General features: G+C 58.2%; 8 protein-coding genes across 8 annotated transcripts; 4 read left to right on the top strand and 4 right to left on the bottom strand.

Moving 5' to 3' along the window:
- The first annotated feature begins 40 nt into the window (after positions 1-40).
- Positions 41-3,172, top strand: PUNSTDRAFT_90865 (mitochondrial carrier). Its single transcript, XM_007386495.1, has 15 exons — positions 41-195; positions 254-260; positions 330-354; positions 415-545; positions 598-737; positions 794-943; positions 1,013-1,045; positions 1,110-1,133; positions 1,195-1,799; positions 1,858-1,881; positions 1,965-2,012; positions 2,126-2,348; positions 2,407-2,463; positions 2,532-2,996; positions 3,056-3,172. Exons 9-15 carry the CDS (start codon positions 1,743-1,745, stop codon positions 3,076-3,078), a joined length of 897 nt encoding a protein of 298 aa, XP_007386557.1. The 5' UTR covers positions 41-195; positions 254-260; positions 330-354; positions 415-545; positions 598-737; positions 794-943; positions 1,013-1,045; positions 1,110-1,133; positions 1,195-1,742; the 3' UTR covers positions 3,079-3,172.
- Positions 3,173-3,384: 212 nt separating this feature from the next.
- On the bottom strand, positions 3,385-7,299 carry PUNSTDRAFT_54403 (amidase). Its single transcript, XM_007386494.1, has 15 exons — positions 7,055-7,299; positions 6,825-6,938; positions 6,462-6,572; positions 6,301-6,374; positions 5,947-6,167; positions 5,711-5,784; positions 5,600-5,651; positions 5,232-5,530; positions 5,051-5,136; positions 4,948-4,990; positions 4,636-4,858; positions 3,915-4,566; positions 3,738-3,849; positions 3,628-3,656; positions 3,385-3,544 (listed from the first exon to the last, which is right to left on the bottom strand). Exons 1-12 carry the CDS (start codon positions 7,188-7,190, stop codon positions 4,215-4,217), a joined length of 1,785 nt encoding a protein of 594 aa, XP_007386556.1. The 5' UTR covers positions 7,191-7,299; the 3' UTR covers positions 3,385-3,544; positions 3,628-3,656; positions 3,738-3,849; positions 3,915-4,214.
- A 1,182-nt stretch (positions 7,300-8,481) lies between these two features.
- PUNSTDRAFT_145447 (uncharacterized protein) lies at positions 8,482-11,029 on the bottom strand (the record flags this gene model as incomplete). Its single annotated transcript, XM_007386493.1, has 6 exons — positions 8,482-9,477; positions 9,537-9,827; positions 9,889-10,184; positions 10,261-10,827; positions 10,942-10,956; positions 11,017-11,029. The coding sequence occupies 6 exons, from the start codon at positions 11,027-11,029 to the stop codon at positions 8,851-8,853; spliced, it is 1,809 nt and encodes a 602-aa protein (XP_007386555.1). The 3' UTR covers positions 8,482-8,850.
- Positions 11,030-11,242: 213 nt separating this feature from the next.
- On the top strand, positions 11,243-11,906 carry PUNSTDRAFT_73253 (mitochondrial fission 1 protein; the record flags this gene model as incomplete). The annotated part of the gene is made up of 4 exons (XM_007386492.1): positions 11,243-11,311; positions 11,372-11,504; positions 11,572-11,751; positions 11,818-11,906. The coding sequence occupies 4 exons, from the start codon at positions 11,243-11,245 to the stop codon at positions 11,904-11,906; spliced, it is 471 nt and encodes a 156-aa protein (XP_007386554.1).
- Positions 11,907-12,339: 433 nt separating this feature from the next.
- On the bottom strand, positions 12,340-13,675 carry PUNSTDRAFT_145446 (uncharacterized protein; the record flags this gene model as incomplete). Its single annotated transcript, XM_007386491.1, has 3 exons — positions 13,506-13,675; positions 13,337-13,439; positions 12,340-13,286 (listed from the first exon to the last, which is right to left on the bottom strand). Exon 3 carries the CDS (start codon positions 13,237-13,239, stop codon positions 12,340-12,342), a length of 900 nt encoding a protein of 299 aa, XP_007386553.1. The 5' UTR covers positions 13,240-13,286; positions 13,337-13,439; positions 13,506-13,675.
- A 621-nt stretch (positions 13,676-14,296) lies between these two features.
- On the bottom strand, positions 14,297-15,211 carry PUNSTDRAFT_136879 (uncharacterized protein; the record flags this gene model as incomplete). The annotated part of the gene is made up of 1 exon (XM_007386490.1): positions 14,297-15,211. One exon carries the CDS (start codon positions 15,209-15,211, stop codon positions 14,297-14,299), a length of 915 nt encoding a protein of 304 aa, XP_007386552.1.
- Positions 15,212-17,239: 2,028 nt separating this feature from the next.
- PUNSTDRAFT_127523 (uncharacterized protein) lies at positions 17,240-18,857 on the top strand (the record flags this gene model as incomplete). Its single annotated transcript, XM_007386489.1, has 5 exons — positions 17,240-17,705; positions 17,760-17,878; positions 17,931-18,423; positions 18,484-18,581; positions 18,645-18,857. 3 exons carry the CDS (start codon positions 17,240-17,242, stop codon positions 17,982-17,984), a joined length of 639 nt encoding a protein of 212 aa, XP_007386551.1. The 3' UTR covers positions 17,985-18,423; positions 18,484-18,581; positions 18,645-18,857.
- Positions 18,858-20,222: 1,365 nt separating this feature from the next.
- On the top strand, positions 20,223-21,279 carry PUNSTDRAFT_73450 (NAD(P)-binding protein; the record flags this gene model as incomplete). Its single annotated transcript, XM_007386488.1, has 6 exons — positions 20,223-20,268; positions 20,336-20,557; positions 20,616-20,680; positions 20,733-20,961; positions 21,026-21,067; positions 21,122-21,279. The coding sequence occupies 6 exons, from the start codon at positions 20,223-20,225 to the stop codon at positions 21,277-21,279; spliced, it is 762 nt and encodes a 253-aa protein (XP_007386550.1).
- Positions 21,280-21,639: the final 360 nt, after the last annotated feature.

The following is a 21,639-nucleotide window of genomic DNA, read 5'->3' as shown; positions in this document are numbered from 1 at the left end:
AAAATGATTTCTCTCCATTCGCCAACTGCAAGCTCTCCCCGCATCTCCCCACCTTCGCCTACCTAGATAGACTCTCTGAAATGTCGATCGAACCAGAACACGCTCGCGTGACCTACAATGAGGTGCACAACATGATTAAGACGTCGGCTGCGAAGATTCAGGCCGAGTTCAAGCCGGACATGTTCATCGCTATCGGCAAGCACATTCGTTCTCCCTAGTATCACCAGCGTCTCATAAGAGAATGGATCCACAGGTGGAGGGTGAGCATACGAGGCCCGCAACACCGGCCAGCCCCGGTCAGATGAGACTGACTCTATACATGCACGCAGTGGTTTCTTCCCTGCTCGTGTTATGGTACGACCTGTCAAACCCATCTATCTGCAAACATGGAGCTGAACTCCAATATGCTCGTAGAGGACCTTCCTCAAGGACGTTTCCACAAAGCGAAATATCCCGATTTACGCAATCGGCCTGTCGCTTTATGAGGAGCTGCCAGGTACTACGGCGGAAGCGATCGGAGAGACGGTGGTCCGGACGCAATGGCTGTACGTTCGTGTGCCTGCCGACGAGATCCCTCGCTTATTATGGCCTTCTCAGCGGAGAGGAGTCGAAACAAAAGTTGCTCGGTCGTCGTGTTCTCATCGTGGCAAGTTGCCATTGGTCTCCTTGTCGAAAACGGATCTCCCTAAGTCGAGGTATCTATAGGATGAAGTGGACGACTCGCGCAAGACTCTGCAGTAAGCGACGTTCAGCCACTGGCCAAGTAAATGAACACACGAACGTGCTTCCCCAGATACGCCATAGCCGAGCTGCGCAAAGACGTCGAGGCTGAACTTGCCACGCTTCCCGAATCCGAGCGCGAGGCCGCGAGGACGAAGTTCGCCATCTTCGTCGTGCACAACAAGCAGAAGGAGAAGCTCGGTCAGATCCCGTCCGATGTCCCGTGCGTCCTTGCCCTATCCTCAGTCCTTCGTCCGTGCATGTTGATGCATCCCTCGCCGTAACCCTGCAGCTACTTCGCTGGTGCTGAGGTGCCCGACGTTTGGTGAGTAATCCTTTTCCATTCTTCACCAGCATTGCGCCTCATCACGCCTCGGGCATTTTCATAGGCTGGACTATCCGTGGGAAGCGACGTGAGTCTTCCCACGATCTGATTGGGCGTTGCTGACCCTCTTCGTCCGCGTGTGTGTGCAGAGATATCGAGGAGCACGACCGGCTTGCGGCGCAGCAAAAGCAGAAATAGGACGGCGCAGCTGAGACTGACCCGGTCGATATCTCGCCACGGCTTGTTATATAGATGTGCTCGCTCGTTTCTTGCGGCGTGTTGCGCTGTCGTTTGTACGAAAGATGAAATTGATATTCGCGATGTTGCGCTCGGAGCGCGTGTGATGTCGGGTCTGTCGGGACACGAGCGATCCTGAGCTCACGGCCGTCCAACGTTCCCGCGTCCACGTCCTCCCTCGCCCACCTCCCCGGCCTCAAAATAGGGCTCGAGCCTCGCGGTTCGCAGCGCCCTCCACCTGCTCCCGCCTCCCCCTACCGCCGGCCGTCCGCGCGTCGCGGGCTGTTCACGACAAAGCCGAACGCCGAACATACGAATCGCGCCGGCGTGACGTGTATAACGCCAGTCGGCAAGCACCGCAGATTGCCTCAGACACCAAAAATCAAAGGATCCAGAGCACCCCTCGCCGCGTGCCCCCATCTTTACAAACCCCCCTTCCTTCGTCTAATCTGATAACACCATGGAGGTCGTAGAGGAGATCGAGTACGAGGGCCTCTCCTCGAACGCACCGCTTGGCGTGAGTTTTCGAGCCGATTGCGCCACTATTTCGTCGTTGCTCATGGCAGGGAATATAGGTCAGCATGCTGGCAGGAGCCTTGGTACGCCCTTCCCGTCGCCACGTCATGGACGCAGAAGAAATGGGATGGATTGTTGACTGCGCGCTCGTTTTTTTTGTCGCTAGGCTGGCATAACAGAACATGCTGTGATGTTTCCCGTGGACGTGATTAAGGTGAGCCCTTGCCCCGTTTTTTCGCCCGCACTGGCGGTCCCCCCCCACCCCCTCCGCACATACTCAACCAAAGCCTCTTTTCACCGCACTTTTTTTTTTGCCATGACTCGCAGACTCGGATGCAAGTGCTCGCGGCTTCCCCTGCGGCGGTCTACACTGGGATCGGGAACGCGTTCACGCGAATATCGGCCGCGGAGGGCGCCGCAGCGCTCTGGCGGGGCGTGTCGAGCGTCATCGTCGGCGCCGGGCCCGCGCACGCGGTCCACTTTGGGACGTACGAGGCCGTGAAGGAGCTCGCGGGCGGGAACAGGATCGGGAACCAGTGGATAGCGACGTGTACGTGCGATTCGTCTTCCTGATTTCGGCCGTCCCGTCTCATGCCCATTTTCTCCAGCGCTCGCCGGCGCATCTGCGACCATCGCGAGCGACGCGCTCATGAACCCCTTCGACGGTAAGCCCCCTCCCCCCCCCTTCTCCTAGTTTCTCCGCTCACGCCCCCCGCCCCTCCCTCCACTCCAGTGATAAAACAGCGCATGCAAGTGCACGAGTCGCAGTTCCGGTCGATGTGGACCTGCGCCCGGACGGTGTACGCGACGGAGGGGGTCGGCGCCTTCTACATCTCCTACCCGACGACGCTCACCATGACCGTGCCCTTCACCGCGGTGCAGTTCACCGTGTACGAGCAGATCAAGCGCGCGATGAACCCTTCTGGGGAGTACGCGCCGGGCACGCACGTCATCGCAGGCGGCCTGGCGGGCGGCGTCGCGGCGGGCGTCACGACGCCGCTCGACGTCGCGAAGACGTTGCTGCAGACACGCGGGACGAGCCACGACTCCGAGATTCGGCAGGCGCGGGGGATGCTCGACGCGTTCCGGATCATATGGCAGCGCGATGGGCTCAGGGGGTTTTCGCGGGGCTTGTCACCGCGCGTGGTGACGTTCATGCCGAGCAACGCGTTATGTTGGTTATCGTACGAGTTCTTCAGTGAGTGCTCTTCTCGGTATGGTCTTTCGCTATGCACGACGTTGATTATGCTCCGGCAGAGGTCCTGATTCGGGACGCATAGCCCACCGCCGCCGCTCTTCTCATATATATACGCTACGAAGATGTCGTCATGTTATACCATCCTCTACATTAATGCATAGCTTTCGTGTGCCGACACGTCCATTTTGGAGGCGCACTACCTATACTAGTGTATAGTCATCAGCGTAAAAAAATCCTGCGTTGCTGCAGTCCGCGAACCACGCTGTGGCGACTGGTGCGGTATCCGTATGGCATAGTCTGACGCCAAATTAGGCCAGATGAATAGGAGGTGGCTGCGCATACCCCAGCGCACCACTGGAGCACTGGCTTTCCCGTCGCACTTTCGGCGGTTTCCCGTACTCCTCCCATTGTCAGGCCTCCTCGCGATGGGTTGGTTAACAGGCTGGTGGTCGTCCGAGCCTCAAGCGCCTCCAGAGCCTCCCAAACCCGCCCCGCTCCCGGATCCAGACGACCTCGTCGACCCCGAAGACTACCGCGCCAAGCTCAAGGTGCGTCGCAAGTTAGCTAGCTAGCTTAGCGGAACGCGGGACCCCTGTCCGGTGTTCAGCGCTCACACGGCATCGTTCTCCAGAGTCGGCAGGCCTACACCAAGTTCTACGAGTGAGCGTTTTATTTGTTTAAAAAACCTTCTCTTTGCGCATGGGAAAACGAACCTCACGATCGGGTTTTGGGTCCAAGCAGCCCGTGCGAGGCGGCGGCGAAAGCGTCGATGGAGTGCTTGAACCGGAACGATTACGACCGCGACGCGTGCACGGACTACTTCCAGGCGTACAGGGACTGCAAAAAGACCTGGGTGCGCCTCGCTCTCCCCATCTCGCGTCCCGTTCCCGGCGCTTATCGTCCTCCATGTCGTCCCAGATGGATCAGAAGGCGAAGGACAAGAGAGAAGGCAAAAGGGCGTATTGATCAGTCGTCAGTATCTCACACGCCGGCGGCGTCCAAAAAGAGGTAAAGCACTAGTTTGATTCGATTAAGGATCTGAGGGGGAGGGGGAGGACGAGGGGGGGGGGTATCTACGTATTAACCGACACCATTACACAGGATACTACTACCGACCAATATAAAGAAGGCGAAACGAGCGTTGTTACATGTTTAAACCAAGGCCGAGGAGAGGTGTCGCCTTAACCGCCCGGTTCCCGCGAGAAAGAGAGGAGAGACTCAGGCCGGCGGCCTCACCGACCCGGGCCCGAACCCCCTGCTCACCCCCAGCGCGCGATCGAGCACCTTCATCATCTCCACCACATTCTCCTCCTCCCACCGCCTGCCCACGAGCTGCACCCCGACAGGCATGCCCGCCAGCTTCGCCGCGTCGTACGCCGGCCGACGGTCGCGGTAGAGCATGCCCTCGAGCAGCGCCGAACCCGTGGCCCCCGGCCGCGCCTTCGTCCACTCGGGCGTGAGCGCGTCCCGCTTCGGGTCGACGCGCGTGACGGGGAGGACGCCGACGGGGCAGTCAACGATGTTGTACAGCACGGTCGCGTGCGCGAGCCCGCTCAGCTTCTTGCATTGCCTGTGACGCGATTTTCATCAACCCAATGTCGTACTTGTTCGTGCGAGAGGGGAGGAGCGAAGGGCGTACCCGTGCGCGAGAACAGGGAGCGCCTGCACGGGCGAAACGATACCGTCCAGCCCGTGCTTATTCCACACCTCGTCGTAGAACCTGCGCGCGTACGCGTCCCGTCGCACATTCCAGCGGTAGTACTCGTCCATACGCTTCGTCTGACCGTTCTCCACGAACTGCGCGTAGTGCTCGTCGCCGATGACGTACCGGAGCATCCAGACGATGAGCTGCCGCGCCCAGCCTAGGAGAGGCAGGCAAAAGAAAAAGGTCGAGACACGCGTCAGTCAAGTGTCAGTCGACACTGCTTTCGTCAGGCTGGCCGCGACCTACCCCATATCGTGGGCCCGATCAGAGTGAGCGTCAGGCTGCTCTCCTGGAAAACAGACGAAAGTCAGGCCATCCGCGCCAAATCTGCGGTCAGAATACCGCGTACCATCTTATCCGGTCCGAGGTGCGACTTGACCGTCCTATATCCGTCCGCGGACGTGAGGCCCATGAAGAGCTGCATCGCCTCCGAACCTATCAATCACGAAAAAAGTACGGTACAGGGAAGGGGAGAAGACACGTCAGGCGATCCGAGAGCACCGAGGTAGGAGGCGAGCTGGGGCGCTGACCTCCCGGCACGGCGATCTCGACGCACTCGTGCCCGTCCCGCCGGAGCGCGTCGACCGCCTCCAACACCGCGCGCTTGCACGCCGGCGACGCCTTCGCGAAGCCATCTGTGCGCGATATCGTTTTCAGAACGCGAAAAACCCATTCACGTTCGGAACGTAACACGTTACCGTCGGTCCAGAATCCAACCTTGAGCTTGGGAGGCAGGACGACGTCGCGGTACGGGAGCGGGACGACGTCCGCGCAGGGGTCGTCGAACCCGAACACGGCACGGCACGCGAGCTCGATTTCCTCGACCGATCTACGACGAGGGGGGGACATTTATCAGACCGGGCGCCCCGGAAAGCGGCAAGAGGGTCGGGCTACGCACCGTGCCATGGGACCCGCGACGGTGCGCACGCCTTCGAAGCCGGAGACGGGATCTGCAACCGGGCGATGAGCGCGAACGCGAACGCATATGGGACACGGAGCAAGGGCGGACCTCGGGCACCGCGCAGCGACACCCGCCGCGAGCTCGGCTTGAGCGAGTATATCCCGCAATAGGCAGCCGGGATCCTTGAAGAAAAGAAAAAAAAGGGGCGGAAGCAGAGAGCAACACGTGAGCGAGCTGGGTTGGAATCAAACAGAGCGAACCCCCCCGGAAAAACCAGCGACGCGACTCGACTCGACTCGAATCCACGGAGGTTGGGGGAAGGGGGGAGGGGGAGAATAAGTCACCTCAGCGAGCCGCCGATGTCGGTCCCCCAGCCGATCGCGGCGCCGTCCTGGGCGAGGAGCGCGGCCTCGCCCCCGGAGCTCCCGCCGCAGGTGAAAGCCGGGTCGCGCGGGTGGGTCGTCGTGCCCCAGAGCGGGTTGGCGCACTCGAACGCGAGCATCGTCTGCGGCACGTTCGTTTTGGCGAGCGCGATCCCGCCCGCGGCGCGCACCTGCGCGACGATCTGTGCGTTGCGTTTTGCGTGCCCGTCAGCGTTTTTTTGTTACGTACGCGATCACCACCGAATGAAGCGGGACGGGGTTTGAGTGGAGGTGAAATGAAAGGAGGAGGAGGAGGAGGAGGAAGAGGGGACTTACGTCGGCGTTGGCGGTCGCGGGCTGTTCGGCCCACGTCGTGAATCCGACCGAACTATCCCATCCGCTGATGTCGACTGCAACATACACCCGCCCAGTCGTTCGTCAGCGACACCAAAACCGCGAAAAAGCAAACGAAGGTTTTTATTTTTTTTGGGCCTTACACTGGTCTTTGAAGGTGACGGGCACCCCGTGCAGCGGCCCGCGCAGCCGCTTCGTCTCGGCAAACTCCCGGTCGAGCGCCGCCGCTTCTTCCTTGGCCTGGGAGAACAGCACTGCGAAGACAACGCCGTGTGCCGGAAAAGGGAAGTGAGAAGTCAGCCCAGACCCGGACTCGAAAAAAGGGGGAACGGGGGCGAAGAGAAGGCGGAGAAGGAAAAAAAAGACGTTCCAAACGCGCTGAGGAGCGGAACAGAGCGTTCCGGGCGATCTGTGCGCACGGCGCGGCGAAGTCGTTTTTTTACCGTGGTGCGGGTGCGCGCTCTGCCTCCCATGATAAACCTTGCTCGCCTCGCTCACTCGCTCACCTTCGGTGATGCAATTCGTCTGCGCGTGCGCGACCGCGGCGCGCGCGACGTACGCGTCGACGACCGCCGCCGCCGTCCACCTGCCCAACTCGATGTTCCTCACGATTTCCGGCGCTATGGGCAGATAACAAATAAGAAAGAAGCCGCCGTACACCGGGAAGAAAGAAAAAAAAAAAAAGAGAAGGGGGATGGGTGAGCAGAGGCGCGGGGGGAAGGGGCCCAGAACGCACCGGTCGCGCGGACGAAGGGCTCGTGCGTCCCGGGAACGTAAGGCGCTGCGCGCGCGAGGAGCGACGCGCGGTCCGTCCGTTTGCGCGCCGTGACGCGCTCCGCGCGTCGCTTCGCCGAGTCCGTGAACGGCCACATCACGTTCCGTTTGGGTACCGGCGTGGGTGTCGTAGTCGTGTTTGTTTTGTTTTGGAACAGGTGCGGAGAGAGAGAGGAACAGAGATTGGCGTGGATCGTACAGTAAAAGAACGGGTAGTGGGTGCGCCGGATGAGGAGAGGGCACGATACAGAAGACTATGATCGCGCGCGTGTGCGGCAGCAAATGCGGAACCAAAAGTAGCAGGGGGGAGGGTGGGTGGGGGGGCTGCTCTTCGTTCCGGTCCCTGACGCGTACGGCGTCCCTTTTACCGGGCTGTCCGACCCTCGGAGATGCGACAGCCAAAGCTCGGAGGGAGAGAACAGAGAGGAGTTAGATATCGGGAAAGAAGCTCGCGCGCGCGAGGGGCGTGGCTGATGTGGCGGCGGGAAGCAAAGGCGGGGGGAGGAGAGATGGGTCGAGGGGACAGGAAGGAGGGGGGGGCTAAGTCTCTACTAGTGGCGATCGCGCGCCGCGTAAGGGCCTTTGGCTTCCAAGCGAGTTAAACTTTGTCCGGACGTCGAGTATGAATGCCGTGGGTGGGCCCCGATCCGATCCACCCCCGCCTCCGCATACAAGCGTACATACGCATACCGGTTGGTTGCGTCGCGCCTGTCATGCAGGAAGGTTTCCATTTTAGTGGTCATTCGCGCTGCATTTATCTGCGTTCGCCCCTGGCTTTTTTTGGGACTCCGGGGACGAGATAAACGAGATCAGACGGGGTCGAGATGTCGACGCGCTTTTCCCGAGCATCCCGGGTTTGATTACGAGCGTTTTTACAGCATCATCATAACGATCGTCGTTCGCGGAAGGGCGCCCCTTGCCCTGGCGGGGGACAAAAGCGTTCGCACAGCCATATGTCTCTAGAAGTTCAGACAGGGGAGGCACCCCCAGGGGCGCGAACGGACGGAGATGGGAGCGATGGGCAACGCTGGAACGGCTGATAGACGGGTGCGCGTGGACGCGTGAGGGGAGAGAGGCCCAGGACGGACAGGAGCGCAGGCGAAGCCCAGGCCCTTCCCCTCCCCTCCGCGAGTTTTTCAGATGGAAGGGCGGAAGCGAAAGAACGCGCCGCCACCGGCCACCGACCGGCACGAGGCGCAGGGCCTGTCCGCGCTCCAGAACTCGAAAGCGGAAAGGAGCTCTCGCATCCAAAGCCGGGAAGGACCTTGCACGCATTTGGGGTAGAGCCGACTAGACCGTGAGTCCGGATGCGGCAGTCGCAAATGCATTCCTGTATGGTGTCCATCCTCCTGCCGTTTGCGGACAGATTGAAACGCGGTCACAGTGCCCGACAAACACAAGCTTTAAATTTACGACGGTTAAGTAACGTTACGCATGATATACGCGACGATGCTAGAAGCTCGCCGATCGAAGAGGTGAAAGAGACTAAGTAACGACGATCGAGCAACCGATGCCGTACAATAGACGTCACGCGTCACCCCACAACGTCAACGCGACATACCCACATAACCCAACATATCGCCAACATCGAAGTCATCGCAAAGCACGACAATGATCTGCGCACACCAAACATGTACAAAACAACACATCGAGTAGAGAAGAGGACATATTGCGGCGACAGCGCCAAGGCCAACCACCACCAAGCACCACCACCACCACCACCGCCGCCGTCCGCCTCAGACTTCCCCCGTTCATTCATCACGACGACGGGAGCGGCGGCGGCGCCTCCGGCTGCGGCGCAAAGATCACATGCAGCGGCGGCGACGTCTGGCTCTCGTCGTTCAACAGCGTCGCGATGATACTCCTCCCCCCAAAGCTGCGCCCCGCCAACGCCTTCAGCGCGTCCCCCGCCGCCCTCGCCTCGCGGAACTTGACGTACACCCGCCCCACGCCCGCCGCCTCGTCCATCCGCTGATAATCCTGCGCCGACATCGGCGCCTGGCCCCCCGCGCCCTCGCCCCACTTGGTGCGATCCCGCTTCGCCGGGCGCGGGATCCGCAGATCCTCCACCGCCCCAAACTTCTCGCACTCCTCCTTCACGTCCTCGCAGATGTCGGCGTACTCCTGGTCGTCGACCAGGTCCTCGGGCACGACCATGCTCAGCATGAGCAGGATCCGCGCGTCCCGGTTCGACACGTCCCCCGCGGGCATGATCGGCCGCGGCAGCTCCGGGAACTGCTCGTACGGCAGGTTGGGCATCCCCGGCTTGGCCCCCACCGACGCCCGCTGCACCACCAGGTACCGATCGCCGAGCTCCATCCCGTTCAGCGCCTGGATGGCCACGTCCGTGACCGATTCGTCCACGTACTCGAAAAAGGCGAAGCCCTGGTCCCGTGGCTTATGAGTGTATGGGTCACCCCGTGGGAAACGTGATATAGACTTACCTTGGAAGGACCGTTGCCGTTTTCGCGCACGAGGTTGAACGCCTTGAGCTCGCCGAAACTCGTGAGGAGCTCCATCACCTGCTCCTCGTTCAGGTACGCGGGCAGGCCACCCACGAAGACCTTGTTGATCGAATCCGGTACGTTCGTGGATACGACGCCTGGAACGTGCAACCCCGCGCCCATCGGGTCGGGCCCGCCGTAATCCTTCGGGCGGCGAATCTTGAGAGGACCGTTGAGGAAGATGATCCCGTCGAACGCCATGGCAGCCGTAGCGTCTTCCGCACTCCGGAACTATATGCATCGTTCCACTTCAGACACCAGAGCTTGCATAAGGAGTAACACGAGATCCCACCTCGACGAACGCGTAGTTCTTTTCGTAGTTGCACTGCACGGCGAGCACGGGGTTGCCCGGGCCGCCGGTGCCAATGCTCATCTCGATCATCTTGCTGTTGAAGAAGTCGGCGAGATTCTGCTCGGTGATCTCGGGCGTGATGCTGCCGATGTACAGCCGGCGCGACTGGCGCGACAGGTTCGGGTTTCCGCCGATGCCCATCCCGAACGAGGGGACGGGCATGGGTGGCGGCAGGCCGGGGACGGCCAGGATGGGCGGTACCTGGGTCCGGTTCGCGCCCGGGAGCGGGAACAGACCTTGTTTTGTGCGCAAAAGCATACGGTGTCAGCGACTGCTCTCCTTATCCGCGTACCGACGTTCGACGATGCTCACCGGTCTGCTTGGCCTGCATCGCGGTGTACTGCTCGTACCCGGGCGCGTGCACGTCCCACCCGCTCGCTTTGCGCTTCCGCTGCGAGAGCGGGACGGCGCCTTCGGGCGTCGGCGAGCGCCGCTCCGGGCTCTCCCTCGCGCCGCGCCCGCCGCCTCCGCCACCGCCGCCGCCGCCGCCGCGCCCGCGTCTGTCCTCTCCGTGGTCCGCGCGGCGCCCGTGATGTCTGTCGTCGTCGCGCCCGCGCCCGCCGCCGCCTCCTCGGCGGTCCTCGTCGTGCCGCCCGCCGCCGCGCCGGTCGTCGTACCCGCGCCCGCCATGCCGGTCGCGCTCGTAGTCGCGCTCGCGCCTGTCGTCTCGCCGGGGGGCGCCGCCGCCGTAGCGGTCGCGGTCCCTGTCTCTGTCGTCGTACCGGGAGGGGCGGTGGCGCTCGTGGCGGTCTAGAAGGGGGGAGAAAAAAGGGGTAGGGGTGAGTATACGTGGCTCTGCTGGAAGGCGCGATCCGAGGGCGGTCAGTAGGGGGAGGGCGCCTGGGTAGCGCGGGGCAAGGGTATAGCACAGCGAGACCGCTAGAGACCGTGAATCGAAGGGCTAGCTAGCTGGTAGAAGGGAGAAGATAGCAGAAAAAAAAGAGGTCTTTTTCGGTGCGAGGCTCGGACGCGGAGGAGGGGGAGGGTATTCACCTCTGTCGCCGTACCCTGCACGTTGCCGCCCAGGGATGAGACTCGAGAGAGGTGGCGAGACGGTTCTACACTCACCAACGTCGGCCATTTCGTATAGATAGCCCTTTTTTGGCGCCTTGTGTGCTGTTTTTCGAGTCGTTGGGTAATGAGGCGCTGGCTCGAACGTTGGAGAAAGAGGAGGGAGCGTGCGAATCACCCGGCACAGCCGGGCACGCAGCTCTTGCCGCACGCAGCACGCATCCTCCTCTTAACAGCCTTTCCCTACACAACCTCATTCAACCTTTCCCCAATTCTTGTCGGAATGAAGAAGGCCACAGAACTACCCTACGCTGCAGATGCGGAGGTGTCGCTATCGTACGATGAACTGGACGTGAGTTTGCCGACCGGAACCCGATGACGTCTCGGAAGCTGACACGCGCCCCCCTTCCAGGTCCTGAGGTTACAGTACGAACGCGAACTGGCGCAGTCGCACGTAACCGTGCAGACCAAGTTCAACTATGCCTGGGGTCTCGTCAAGAGTCCGCTGCGGGAACACCAGGTGGAAGGCGTCCGATTACTGCAGGGTGAGCCGGGAGCCTCCGCATTAGCTTGTATATGGCATGAAGAATCTCACGAACTCCCGTTCGTCAGAGATATACCGCGCAGAGCCCGGACGACGCAGAGAGTGCCTCTACTACCTCGCGCTAGGGCACTACAAGATGGGCAACTACGAGGAGGCGCGCAAGTTTAACGTGCTCCTTCTCGACAAAGAGCCCCAGAACATGCAGGCGCAGAGCCTCGAGTCGCTCATCGAGAAGAAGGTGCAACAAGGTACGCTAGGCCCTTTCCTGTCTTCATATCGTCGATCTTTGTGCTGATCATAGCATCTCCCCGTAGAGGGCTACATCGGGATGGCACTCGCCGCTGGTGCAGCCGCCGTCGGTACCCTCCTCATAGCGGGCCTAGTACGACGCGCTCGCAAATGATGTTGCGCAATCGGCACTGACTCTGCCCGCCTCTTGCTTCCGCTTCTGCCCCCGATTACCGTCCATCCGTAACAATGCAAACATCCTCACCCAATCGACTTCACGCAAACCCGCTCGAACTTCGGTTATGAAGAACTACCGAGGATGGGCGGGGTAGGAAGCGCATACAATCCTATCACGAGATTCGGCTGATCATCACAAATCAACAAAGACACCGCATAATGAGCGACGTTCTGTAAAATATCTGTATATCGTACTCCTAATCCACAATGACGTCCGGAACAATCGTGCCTTTGGTATAAAATACATAGAAGGGGTATCTTCCTCGAACGTCCATAACAACCTTATGCGCTAGTGGAGGACGACCGAAAGGTAAATCGCATAGCCATGGGAGAGAAGTAGGTCCTGGGCGAGTGATGGGGTGGCATGTCTCTCAGCTACCACGCAAGGAAAGCGTTGGCTGCGCACTCCCAGAGGTGTCCTGGTAAGGCGGTGGAAGCTGTCGGGTCCGCTCCGCCCACGCCTGAACAGCATTGAGATGTTCCACGGCGCTCCGGAGCGCCTCGATCAAGATGGTCTCCTGGTCCGAGTCTCGCGCTGCGCTATCGGTGATCGACGGCGCAGCTGTCGAGTGCAAATCGATGATGGCGGAGGGGTCGTGGACGACGAGCGGTTCGGGGTTCTCGGTTTGCCGTACGCTAACGACGGGCGTCTTCGCGTGGCTCGCGGGGTTTGCAGGGACGCCGGGAGTAGGAGACGCTCGTAAGGAGGAGGAACCGCTGGCGAGCGTCTCCCACTTGCGGGAGATTCTGTTGCCTCGGACGGCAGTGGTCGGAGATAGTAAAGGATAGGGATGAATCTCTTCGGCCTGGTCGGGGCGTGGTAGTGGTTCAGAGCGTCCCTCTGCCCTTTGCTTCCTGCGTTTCCTGAAGAGGACGACGAACGCAGCGAGGAAGACGATTAATACGCTGACGACGCCGCCAGCGATCGGGCCTGCGCGTATCGTTGACGTGCTCCTGTTTGATAATGCAAGCGGCGCATTGGAGGGTGCGGTAAATGATGTTGAACTGTCATGGGCAGAGCTAGCACGAGTCAGAGACACCACAGTGCTGACGCCCGACGCAGAGCTGAAGGGCTCGGCGGTAACGAGTTGGCTTGTCACCGGCCCGCTGACGCTCCCACTGCTAGCGAGGGTGCTGTCGGAGGTGGGTGAAATGAATATCGTGGTGAGGGCAAATGTAGAGACTGTAACAACATTCGCTGCATTGGAGGACGGTGAGGGGTGCACCGTGATTAACTGGACTGTGGTGATGGTGGTGATTCCTGGTGCCATGTCGGACGGTCCGCTACAGTGCCGCTATTGTTTATGAAAGAAAATAACTACAATAAAACGATCAGAGTTGGAAAAACACGAAGTTTGTGGCACATACCAAACCAGCGCTTTGCGGTATCACAGCAAACTTGAGCGAGCCGATGACAACTTTTGCTGCAGTCTAAGATGCCGAAGGGCTGAGGCCACGTATAAGAAAGAATCTACCATGATGGCAAAGCAGCAGCAATGAGGAAGAACGCGGAATTCATCCAGAACAGGTAGCCTACATCGCAATACTGATGCCCTTTTCGAACAACACAGCTTGACGACGATGCGCCCATCGCCCGCAGTATCCCTCCGAAGGATGCCCAGCGTTGTATGCACTTGAACCACATCACGTTTCCGGGCGAAATCGCGGTTGGTATGCTGGCCACAGTTGGTCGCCATTGCCGCGTTGCATGAAGGGTATCTCCAGAAAGGGATTGTCCATCGTTGTAACGTCGCGTGGAAGCTACGTGGAACATCTCCGCTGCAGCGGAGCGCCTCGGCCGAATACGATCCTCCTCGCTGCCGCTCCCAGGGCCTGTACGAACTCAGACAGAGGTTCACGTCGAGTAAGCAATGCAGTCATCGCAGAGGTCAGGCCGCTTTTTGGAAGTTCATCTCATATCGTGCAATGTAAGATGCACCTTGAACGTGCCTGCAGGGAAGCAGGACCGGCGCGTTACACCCCTACGACGACCGAACTCCCAGAAATTACCATTAAAGACATCCCTGCACACGGAAGCTTTGTATCATCTGTATATCCTATGCTCATAATCAACAATGACGTGCCGAATAATTGTCTTTCGCATAGAGGGTTTGTACTGGCAACAATGGTCCCATAACCTTCGCCATCCGGGTATAATCTGGAAAGCATCGGACACGACATCCTCCGTTGCAATGAGCGAGAAACGAAAGCTGCAAACCCCTAGTTCGTAGTACCCCCATACGATGGCGGCGGCTGCTTTGCTAACGTGTGCACAGCGACAAGCTATTTGCGATCCCGCTGCTGCGTCTCCGTCTCCGTCAAGGCAGCTTACTGAGCGGGGTTTTGCGTGCCGCCGTCCGGCTGCGACAGCGACGATCGTTGTGTTATAGCAGCTGGATTTGACACCACGAGCGGCTCCGGGTTCTCCGTCTCTCGGATCTTCTCGGCAGTTGGATTGAAAACGACCAACGGCTCCGGGTTATCTGTCTCTCGGATCTTCTCGGCAGAGGGCATCTTGAAGGGCGACGTTTGCATGGCAGAATATCCCCTGGTGAGCGACCTAATTGGCGTGGCGAATGCCCTCAACTTTCGAGAGGTTCTGTTGATATGGCCGCTGGTCGCCGGAAGGGGTAGAGGGTATGGAGATACAGTATCAGACCCGTCCTCTGTGCAGCCTGGGGGTTTCTCGAAGAGTTTCCGCGTCCTGCGCTGGTAGTACATTTTGAGAAATATGACGAACACCACGAGCATGATGATGAGTCCGCCGGCAACACCGCCTAGGATTCGACCTTCCCCGATGGTCTGCTCCTTGCTCGCGCTGCCAGTGCTGGTTGCCAAGGGTATGATTGTGGGCATAAAGGGTGCACTGGGCACTGCAAAACTCTGAGTCGTTGTGCTCATAGGCGCTGTTGCTGTTGCAGCAGACGAATCGTGCGCAGAGGCTGCGGCATCGGTAGTGGCGGATGCCGCTGGACCGAAGGTGAAGTCCTCGCTCGGTGTCACCGGAGCAATTCCGACGGGAGTGGATGAAGTAGAAGAGTATGTAAAAAGAGCAGGAGAGGGAGGCGATGTCACCGGAGCGACGTCGACGAAAGTGGATGTAGTGGAAGAGAGTGAAGTAGGAGAAGGAACCTCTGAGAATACAATGGTTATTATATGAAAAGTTGTTGGTTCGGGATCAACAACCCGCTCGTTGATGCCGGTTTGAAGGGTCGGGCGGTTGTGCTTGTGCGACAGCCCCATCGTAAGTACTAGAAAGAACGTGTTTGTCTTGACTATCGTGCACGTCCCTTTGAACGTGATCCAGATGATAGACAATGAGCAAATGAATGGAGAGTGAATGGATATATGATAATAGAATGCGAACACCTATGAGAAAAAAAATCGGGGCTGATTTCGTTTGCGGGCATATGTCACGTATGAATCGCGCATACCTGGCCGCAGAGACAAAAAGATGATGAAAAACGGGTCTCCAGTCTTCGCAAGCTACATTCCTGTCAGGGGCGTGTGTGAGGGAGAGAGGGAATGTAAATGAGGTGTCGACACTGCAGGTTAAAGAACGGGTGGATTCGAGATGCGAAGGGTGGGCAGGATCGATGGTTTCCAACGTTATCGCCAAGTGCCATACTTTTGACCTGCCAGGACCTGATGATCATGCAATGTATGTATAACCCCCAACCAGGATACTTTCTCGGTGGGAGAGTTATGCCCAGCCGCCACTCAACGCTCCCTTCGCCTCGATCGCTGATGGAGCGGCTATAATGGTTCATCATAGGGCTGTGAAGACTATGTAGTGCAATCTGATGGTGTGGACTTGGCGAGATCACATATCATGAGCGCTTAGGCAGCTGGTAAGGAGGTTTGAGCATGCATGTCCACCCAGGCAAGCTTCAAGTTATACGTACACGGAGGGCGCGCAGCAATATTCCCAGTTGACAACGTGGAGAAGTCATATGACATCTTCTCCGGCAGTATTGGGAACACATGTGCAGTGAACATAAGAACGAGTACGTTCAGCACATGTGCAGTGAACATAAGAACGAATGCGTATCCGAAAGCACTGATGGCTTTCAGGAGCGGCACTACAGCCTTAAACAGGACGAAGGTACCGACGACGTTGACCTAAAGGAGCATGTGATATGACTACGAGCGCGAGCAAAAGTCACGAGAACGAACAGTCTGTCACGGAACTCGAAATGCTTTCGCAGATCTTCCATACGCGTAGCTTATACCTGGAATCCCAGGATCTGCTCCAGCACACATTGAAATATGACATCGGTGGCACTCACCAGCGTTCGAGATGACAACGTCTAGACGACCGCCTTTCTCGCGGATGAACGAGACCGCCTCTTCGTTGCCTTCGGCATCGCTCGATACCAGCTTCGGGATATGCAGCTTGCCCGGCCGTTCGGCTGCTAATCTCTGCAGATCCGCCGGGTCCCGCGCTTCAGCGAACACGACGGTATTCTCCCGAGTGGACTCGGACAGCGCCTTCACAAGACCCGGTCATCGGTTTCGATACGTCAACTATTGACTAAATCAATCGCTACCACATCACAGCACTCACCGATTCCACGTTTCACGGCAGAAACCAAATATACGACGAGCGGGAATGATCAAGGAGATCGAAAGCAACCTTAGCTTTAAATATGCACTCGACTCATACAGAGAGCTTGAACGAGAAGTTCGTCTGACAAACAGTACTGCAAGCATGAGCAAGCGTCGCAAGTATCTGGGTCAGACTATATGTGCAGACAGCGCAGCTTGGGGGAGTCAGAATCGTCGCAGCCTGATCAATGCAGCGTTCGCCAGAGACACGTGTAACAACGGGTCCGGGAGTATATATTGCCAAGTGGTCCCCTGTTCAGCGCTCAGCGCTCAACCCGCGGTCTCGCGCGCTCTTAACTTGTTGTGTAAGGATTTCGTTAGGACTTGTGTGGAAGGCGATGCAGGGAAACGATAAACCGGCGTTTCATGGCTGTAGGGCCCTGACAGTGAGGCAACCGGAGTCGCGTCATTCCGCGACACAGTCGGATGACTCTCTTCCTCTCTTTCCATGCCCACACTTGCATCGTATCGTCGCGGAATGCTGAACGCGTCCCGCGACGGTACGATGCAAATATTGTACTTCCGCACTCCCTGCCATCGAGCGCGTATAAAAACCCAGGTGTTCCGGTCACACTGATCTCCAGCATTCTAGTTCTAGCCATCACCGCCGCTGTCAAAGACCTACCCCTATTTACACCTCTACCTCTCTAAAAGCTATCTAGAATGCACGCCGGACTCGCGATCTTCACCAGCCCTCACATGGAGTACATCGAGTTCGCCAAAAATTACACTGCGCTCGGAGATGTCTACCGCGTCTACGAGAAGGAAGTGGCCGACGCCATCTCCGAAGAAGCCCGCGCCTTGGATCGGATCCTCGGTCTGATGAGCGGCACTGTCGAGGGCGACGCCGACGACCTCGAACGTGCGGAATGGCGATTCAGCAACCTGCGCTCTCTGCACATGCTGGAGGGCGTCAGTGTCGTCATGCTGCGCAGGAAGAAGGAGGCGCAGGCGGTTGCAGATACTCACACCGTTGACTGCAAGGTCGACCGCTCTGCTTCCCCGACGTCCACCTCTTCCCCAGCGCGGGCTCCCAGGGTCAACTTCAAGCTCAGGTTGCCCGCGCTTCCGAAGCTTCCTTCGTCTTCAAGGAGGCTGCGGAGGATGACGCGTCTGCTGCGGGGTTCTAGTACGTCTACTCGCGTTTGGTTTTGCTAATGTCCGTACTAACCAACGTTGTTAGATCAAGTCCAAGTGCTTGAGAAGGAAGCCGAGGTGCTTGCTGAGCTCCAGGCCCTCATCGATCACGGAGTTTCCTTCCACCCCGAGCAGGTTGCGGATCGGTACGCGGCAAGATACGGGGTAGGTCCGCTCCCGTCCCCACCCTTCTTCACGAACTAATCCTCGTTCTCAGGATGAGTACTACATGTTCGTCCTCAAAGCCCTGGCGAGGCGAGGCTGCGTCTAAGGCGCCCTCGCGGAGCCTCGGGTGCGCGGCGGCGGCGCCCGATGGCTCCTGGGACTAGGGCGCGAGTCCCACAGGCACCGTGCCCCTCCACGCGCTCGAAGGGGTCGACGTCGTCGGCGTCGGCCCTGGAGGAGGTGGTACCATCCCCTATCTTCCGCACGCCGCCGACACAAAAGCACAGAAGACGAAGCCGATTCGGAGTGTGTCCGAGTCTTCGAACCGGTTGGGCCCTGGGTCGTTGTGGCGGACGTGGACAGGAGGGAGAGAACACCGGCGACGCTCTTTGAGCGCCGTTGGCCCGTTCTTTCTCGATTCTTCCCGTTTGGTGAGGTTCGCGTCGTTGTGTGGATGAAAATGCCCATGCGATGTGTTTCCTCATGCGACTTGGGTGTCCTTCGCGGGTTCGGAGAGGAGGGACGCAGTTGCTGAAAGACGTCCGGTAAGCTAGCTTCTCCCTTGCGTCTTTCGTCGAGCCTTGCTCACCTGAGTTAATCCTTAGGTCGAGAGCGGGACGCTGCGATCGCCTGGGCTTCCTCCAGTAACCCACTGATCTCCCTCGGCGACGTCGGTGCGCCAGCTTGCAGGCCTGGATGTTCGGTACGTTTCTCGCTCCTACGTGTCGCCTTCGGCCTCTTGCTCACTCGATCTTCTCCATCGCAGGCCGAGTTCGGGACGCCGGGCTCGACGGACGTCCACGCGTCTGCCTCGAAAAAAGGGGGTTGGATGGAGTTGGAATGGGGAGAGTGGTTTAGATAGCTTCTTAGACAGTCGTAGATGAATAGATAGTCGTGGCACGGACACGGGATTTTTCGCGCTTAGCGTTCTGACGTTTGCTCCCTTTTTAGCCTTTACAGCTGCCTCTGGTCCTCCTGGTCCCCTGGTCCCTTGGTCGCTGGTCTGGTCCCTCCGGAGTTCAAGGACAAGATTCTCCCAGGATAGGATTGCCAGTGCCTGTCGCTGGCAATCCGGCAGCCGGCCTCTTCGTGGCCTGGGGGACTAGTACCCTTCGGGGGAAGCCAACGGCTGTTTTCGACCTTCGCATTTCGTGGGAGCCCTCGAAACCGGTGCACAGGTGAGCTTCGGTATTTTTCTCTTTTCCGTCTTCAAGATCTCATGTCCAGTGACACGCATAGGTACACATCGATGTTCTGTTCGTTCTTGGGAACGAGCATAACTGGGCTTCAGGGCCGGTTCATCATGGTAAGCCCACTGTGTATTCTGTGGACTCGCTCGCACTGCGCTTCGCGTACGTGTCGATATCGCTACCTTCAGCAGGGCTCATTCGACATGATCTCGCATCTCGCAATTCAATTTGTATGTATGCACCATTACCCGTGGTTTTGTGCTGTCATGCCCCCGAAATACAATACGCTTCCTCTGTCAGAGCATGATTGACACCCTTTAGGAAGTGACTACGCGTGACTTTGCTCTGCGCCTGTCCCCGGATCCCGGCGACATGCGGCGGATCGACAAACAATCTTCAGGAACGTCTCGTGTTGACTCGGACATACTCAGAGGGATATCTTCAGGGCTACGATGATTGAAGGGATCGGATAGCATGCGTGCCACTGTGGACAGCATGAAATGCACTGCTCCGGCTCGCGCTTCGATGCGTGCCGGAAGATGCATATGCTCGTACTCGACGGTGGAGTTGGGACGAAGTTCCCGCCTCAGGACCAAGCGGGTGCGAGACGGCCACCTCCAGTTAGGCCGCACAGAAGCCAATATTTCTCACCACAGACGAAGGCGACACGACAATAGTGTAGTAAAGAGCAAGCATCGTACAATGTCATACAACATCGCATACCGCGATGAAGTAGGCGTTCGATGAGCGCCTGTGATAAGATCTATGCACATTGGCAGCGGATTGCGGAGAGCGCGCAGGCAATCGTGATCGGATGTGCATTATTTTTGAGAAGCCTGTCTACCAGAGAATTTGTAAGGTCATTATTGCTAAGTCGCCGATGGCGACAATCCACGCGATGTATCCCTTATCGGTGTCAATGAGTCAGCACTTGTACCTAGGAAAGGGGCAGCACTGCAAAGCGCTCGACTATTGGTAGGAGACCGCCTTGGAAGCTTGGCCTGGCGATGTGGGATGGGGCTTAATCATCTCCGATTGTTTGTCAGACCCATTGGCGTCACGATGATGGTCGATACGATGGCGAGCCTCGAGGTGTACGAGGTGTTTATATATGTGCATATCGACCGTTCGGGAGCTAGTAACTTACGTGAAACATGGCCCCCGTCGTATATCTAGTGTCTGGCGCAAACCGCGGGATCGGTGGGTGTTCTATTCCTCGAGTTATCCTGGCCGGTCAACAGATGACGGTTTGCATATGTCCACACAGGATTCGGTCTCGTGAAAGCCTTGTCCGCTCGCGAGAACACCGTCGTGTTCGCAGGAGCGCGCAACCCGGACGACGCCAAAGATCTCCAGAAGCTAGCAGCCGAGCGACCGGGAAAGCTGTACATCGTCAAACTGGTGTCGAGCGATCTCAAGGGTAACGAAGAGGCCATCTCCTTCGTGAAAGAAAAGGCCGGCCGTCTGGATGTCGTCATCGCCAACGCTGGTACGGGCCATTCAAACTTGGTGACATGTGCATCTGATCCAGATGATGGTGTCATTAGGGGTGAACCTTTCGGTCGGCCCTGCATACCAGTCTTCAGAAGAAGACCTGCGGAAAACTTTTGACGTTCGTATGTTTTGTCACGAGAAGCGTCACATTCACATCCAGGTACTTCCAGGTCAATGTCGTCGGCACCTTCGTGTTGTTCAAAGCCGCATTGCCGCTCCTCCAAGCTAGCAAATCTTCGGGGTCCGCGCCCCCAAAATTCGTTGCCGTGTCGTCGCAAGCCGGCGGTATCGATTTCGGGGCAAGTTTGCCGTTCCAGAGCACGCCGTACGGAGTATCAAAGGCAGCCGAGAACTATTTGATCCGAAAGTTGCACTTTGAGCATGAGAAGGACGGACTAGGTGCGGTCCATTGGAGTCCCGTGATATGGGTTTCATGACAAGGTTACTGACGAAAGGCGCACAGTGATATTCCCCATATGTCCTGGTGCGGTTGAGACCGATATGGGTAGGTGATAATGCTCCCTGCGTGCTCGATGCAGCTGAAATCACCATGCCACAGCCAAGTTTAGCGCAGAGCGCGACGAAGCCGTACGCTCGATGCAGTTCAAGACCGTGGATGACACTGCCGCCTTGCTGCTGAAGGTTATAGACAACGCCACGAGGGAGAACGAGGGCGGTCAATTCCTGAACTTTGATGGCGCAAAGAATCCGTGGTGATGGGAACATCGACAGAACACGCGTCTGCAGATCCTCATCCATGTACAACGGGATACCAAGGGTCTTGATGTAGAAGGTAGTTCAGCACTATAGAACTCCTGTCGCTCGTGTATAGTGGCAGGCTTTTGGATACCCGAATTAGTCCTGCGCGCATGCCGAAAACTAGTAGGAGCTAAGCCCGTCTGATCAGCCTAACTGATGGAAGATCGGAAACTGCAGCGGGGAAGATTGATGTAGCTTTTTTCGTCCAGTTGCTCACTTGAGACATACTCAGCCCCAATGCATAACATGACGGTTCGTATACGCATAGTCAGATTGTTGGAAGAGGAGTCCTTAAGTACTATTCCGAGGCGGAGATAG

The sequence above is a fragment of the Punctularia strigosozonata genome (assembly GCF_000264995.1).
Source record: "Punctularia strigosozonata HHB-11173 SS5 unplaced genomic scaffold PUNSTscaffold_11, whole genome shotgun sequence".
Taxonomy (NCBI): Eukaryota; Fungi; Basidiomycota; class Agaricomycetes; order Corticiales; family Punctulariaceae; genus Punctularia; species Punctularia strigosozonata.
Note: the sequence above shows the minus strand (reverse complement) of the source record. Positions and strands in the feature narration are given on the sequence as shown.